The sequence below is a fragment of the Coptis chinensis genome, chromosome 8, assembly GCF_015680905.1.
Source record: "Coptis chinensis isolate HL-2020 chromosome 8, ASM1568090v1, whole genome shotgun sequence".
Lineage (NCBI taxonomy): Eukaryota > Viridiplantae > Streptophyta > Magnoliopsida > Ranunculales > Ranunculaceae > Coptis > Coptis chinensis.
This window is the reverse complement of record NC_141463.1, coordinates 27,318,856-27,322,435: the sequence shown is the minus strand read 5'-3', so window position 1 is coordinate 27,322,435 and position 3,580 is coordinate 27,318,856. Positions and strand designations below refer to the sequence as shown.

The 3,580-nt window shown below is 36.2% G+C and overlaps 2 protein-coding genes across 2 annotated transcripts; both read left to right on the top strand.

Annotated features, from left to right (window-relative positions):
- Positions 1-618: 618 nt before the first annotated feature.
- Positions 619-1,356, top strand: LOC147480859 (uncharacterized). Its single transcript, XM_086578764.1, has one exon. The coding sequence runs from the start codon at positions 619-621 to the stop codon at positions 1,354-1,356; it is 738 nt and encodes a 245-aa protein (XP_086434890.1).
- Positions 1,357-1,686: 330 nt separating this feature from the next.
- On the top strand, positions 1,687-2,346 carry LOC147480858 (uncharacterized). The gene has a single exon (XM_086578763.1). It carries the CDS (start codon positions 1,687-1,689, stop codon positions 2,344-2,346), a length of 660 nt encoding a protein of 219 aa, XP_086434889.1.
- Positions 2,347-3,580: the final 1,234 nt, after the last annotated feature.

The window sequence follows — 3,580 nt, the reverse complement described above, 5'->3', positions numbered from 1 at the left end:
CTACAAAAAAACGGAAGAAGAAGACTTTCACCGTTGATAACAGATGGGTTGTTCCTTATAATCCAGCTCTTTCAAAGAAATATGGAGCACACATCAACGTGGAGTTCTGTAATAGAAGTCGAATGGTCAAGTATCTCTTCAAATACTTGAGCAAAGGTCAAGATAGATCCACTGTTGTTGTTGAGACTGATACCACTATCGAAAACACAGAAACCGAAGAAACAATAATACAAGTTGATGAAATTCAAAGATTCTTAGACTGTCGGTATGTATCTGCACATGAAGCTTGCTGGAGATTATTTGGATACGATATCCAATATCGATACCCACCTGTTGAGAGACTACCATTCCATCTTGAAGGCTTAACATACGGTGTTCTATCATGACGATGACAACACAAATGAAGTCATCACCCGTGAAAGTGCAAAGAAAACCAAATTCTGAGTGGATGCGCTATAACCAATTACATGAAGATGGTAGACACCGAGGTATGTTGATTTCCCATTAAAATTTGTTTGGGTTGATTCTTTTAAATGTTGGCAATTAAGACGAAAGGAGTAAAAAATCGGAAGGATCTTTTATGCACATCCGGACGTCGGTGAACGGTTTTATTTGCGAATGGTATTAAATGTTCAAAAAGGTGCAACCTCATATAAAGATCTCAAAACTGTCAACGGTAAAGTGTATGAGGATTTCAAATCAACATGTGTTGCACTTGGACTGTTGCAAAATGACGACGAATGGAACGATGCAATCGTTGAAGCAAGTCAATGGGCTGGTAGTGCTTCCTTAAGGCAGTTATTTGCAACACTATTAGTTTTCTGTGAGGTGAGTGAACCTTTGGTTCTATGGAACAAACATTGGGAGTTGTTTACAGACGACATACTGGACAAAGAAAGAACTCGAGCAAATGACGGTGATCTGATTTTAACACCTGAAGAGCTTAGAAACCATGCGCTGACTGAGATTGACAGATTACTTAAACAAGTAAACCGTCAACTGAAGGATTTTAAGATACCGTTCAAAGATATGAGGTCAGAACCTAGAGACCCAGATAGACTCATCACGGAAGAACAACAATATAGTCACAATGAAATGCACCAACAATTTCATGAAATGCAAAACTGCCTGAATCATGACCAGAGGACTATATATGATGAAATTATAAATGCAGTCAATACAAACTCAGGTGGGGTTTATTTTGTCTATGGAGGAGGAGGAACTGGCAAGACATTCCTCTACAATACCATACTGACCCAACTGCGGTCACAAGGGAAAATAGCCATTGCGATTTGCTTTCTTCAGAATAAGCGGCTCTACTTTTCCAGTGGAAAGACAGCAAGATTCAAGATTTAAAATCCCAATAGAAATTGATGAGTACTCAACCTGCAATATAAGTCAAAACACCATGCTGGCCAGACTTATTCAACGAGCTGATCTTATAGTATGGGACGAAGCTCCTATGACCCACAGGCATGATTTTGAGGCAGTAGACAGGACGCTAAAAGATCTAATGGGCAAAGAAAATGAAAACAAGATCTTTGGAGGTAAAATTATTCTGCTAGGGGAGATTTCGTGCAGATTTTACTTGTCATTCCAAGAGGTACAAGGGAATTAATAATTTCTTCATCGATAAACAGATCACATATTTGGCACCATTGCAAAGTCTTCAAGCTAACTAGAAACATGCGCTTAGAGAATGTGGATTCTTCATTGGCGTCAGATTTCAGCAAGTGGGTATTAGACCTCGGAGAAGGAAACTTACCTGCCATTTCCATATTCGAAGGTAAAGAAAAAAATTGGATCCAAATTCCTAATGATCTTCTTATTCCCCCTGGCTATGACAACATAAGTGATATCATGTCAAGTATTTACAAAGATTTACCATCAAAATACATGGATGACAACTACTTCAGAGATAGATGCATTCTGTCACCTACAAACGAGTCTGTAGATGATATCAACTCCCACATCCTGTCTTCTTTCGAAGGACAAATGCGTGAGTACTTCAGCGCCGATTCAATAAGCTCAATATCTGAAAATATTGAAGAACAGTATGCAGTATACCCAGTTGAATTTCTTAACACAATTAAAGGATCTGGTCTTCCAAACCACAAGTTGGAGTTAAAACTTGGCACGCCAATCATGCTCATTAGAAACATAAACCAGAGCCTTGGTCTTTGTAATGGAACGAGACTTATTGTTATCAAACTAGCTCCAAAGGTCATTAGAGCAAAAATTATAACAGGGAGCAACATTGGCGGGGAAACTGATATACCAAGGATAGAGACAACTTATAAGTGCACGAACTGGCCTTTTAGTTTGAAGAGATCTGAGTTTCAATAAAGATTTGTTTCGCAATGACAATAAATAAAAGTCAAGGACAAACATTGAAGCATGTGGGGGTATACTTGCCTAAGCCAGTTTTCAGTCATGGACAACTATATGTTGCAGTATCACGAACAACTACACGATCAGGACTGAAATTCCTAATCAAGAAAAATGGTGAAGAACCAGAAGGATACACTCAGAACATTGTCTACAAAGAAGCATTCAACAATTTACAATGAGGTAAAAAAAATATTAGTTCAATCTCAAATTTTCATTTTTTAACTTCGTATAAAGCGAATTACTTATTAACTAATTAATTTTTTTATTCTATTGCAGTGTAGAAGACCAACAGCTACTATGGAGACATTATTCACATTCGCCATTTTTTTTTAAATTCTCTTTTGTTCTTTATTGGAATATACGAACCCATTTTCTATATATATATATATATATATGCCAAGTGTTTGAATTCACTACAGTTTACTACTTCATTGGACATACCTTTGTTTTCATTTTATATTTATTTTTTAGTTAATTATATTAAATTTGAAAAGATAATCTCCTACTTATCTGTTCTCGGTCGATCTACTTGCAGCATTTAGACATGACAACTCATTACAATTTGATAAAGCAAGTCACCAAGTCGGTTAGGAATTTGAAGCTCGAGTAAGAATTGATAGAATTTTGGGACCACTATCCGGTTGGAAATGAGACATTGTTAAGTAAGGATATGATCCTCATCGACGAAAAAGTAAGTACCACACTTATTCAATATCTCTTTTATCACTTTAAGATTTATATCCATTATTTTTTTCATTCATATTGGGGTGACCAAATCAATGCGTCTATACCTATGGAAATCTATCCACGTTTAAGGAAAAAGTTCAAGATGGTTGATTGGTACATTTGGAAAAATTCAACATTAAAAACGTTAGGTCTTACTGTCCCGTGAACAATAAAAACAAGATAACATTTGAGAAGTATACAACCATGAGGAATATTTCAGATGAAACATCAATTCCACGACAACTATTCAGCTTTGTCGATTTCAAGAAATTAGCCCCACGTGATAAGCAAGGCCTAATTTCTTCTTGGTAATTCTAACATTTTTTTTTCAAAGTACATTAGTTCGTTTATTGGTAAAATTTTCATAGGCTTACTAATAAAGTTTATCTTATTCAGATGTCATTGGTTTCTACAACAACATCGGTGAATTGCAAAAAATGTTCACACAAGAATGGGACAAGCG

What these genes read in the sequence shown, in the direction of transcription:
- LOC147480859 (XM_086578764.1), top strand. Translation starts at nt 619, where the DNA reads ATGGTATTAAATGTTCAAAAAGGTGCAACCTCATATAAAGATCTCAAA.
- LOC147480858 (XM_086578763.1), top strand. Translation starts at nt 1,687, where the DNA reads ATGCGCTTAGAGAATGTGGATTCTTCATTGGCGTCAGATTTCAGCAAG.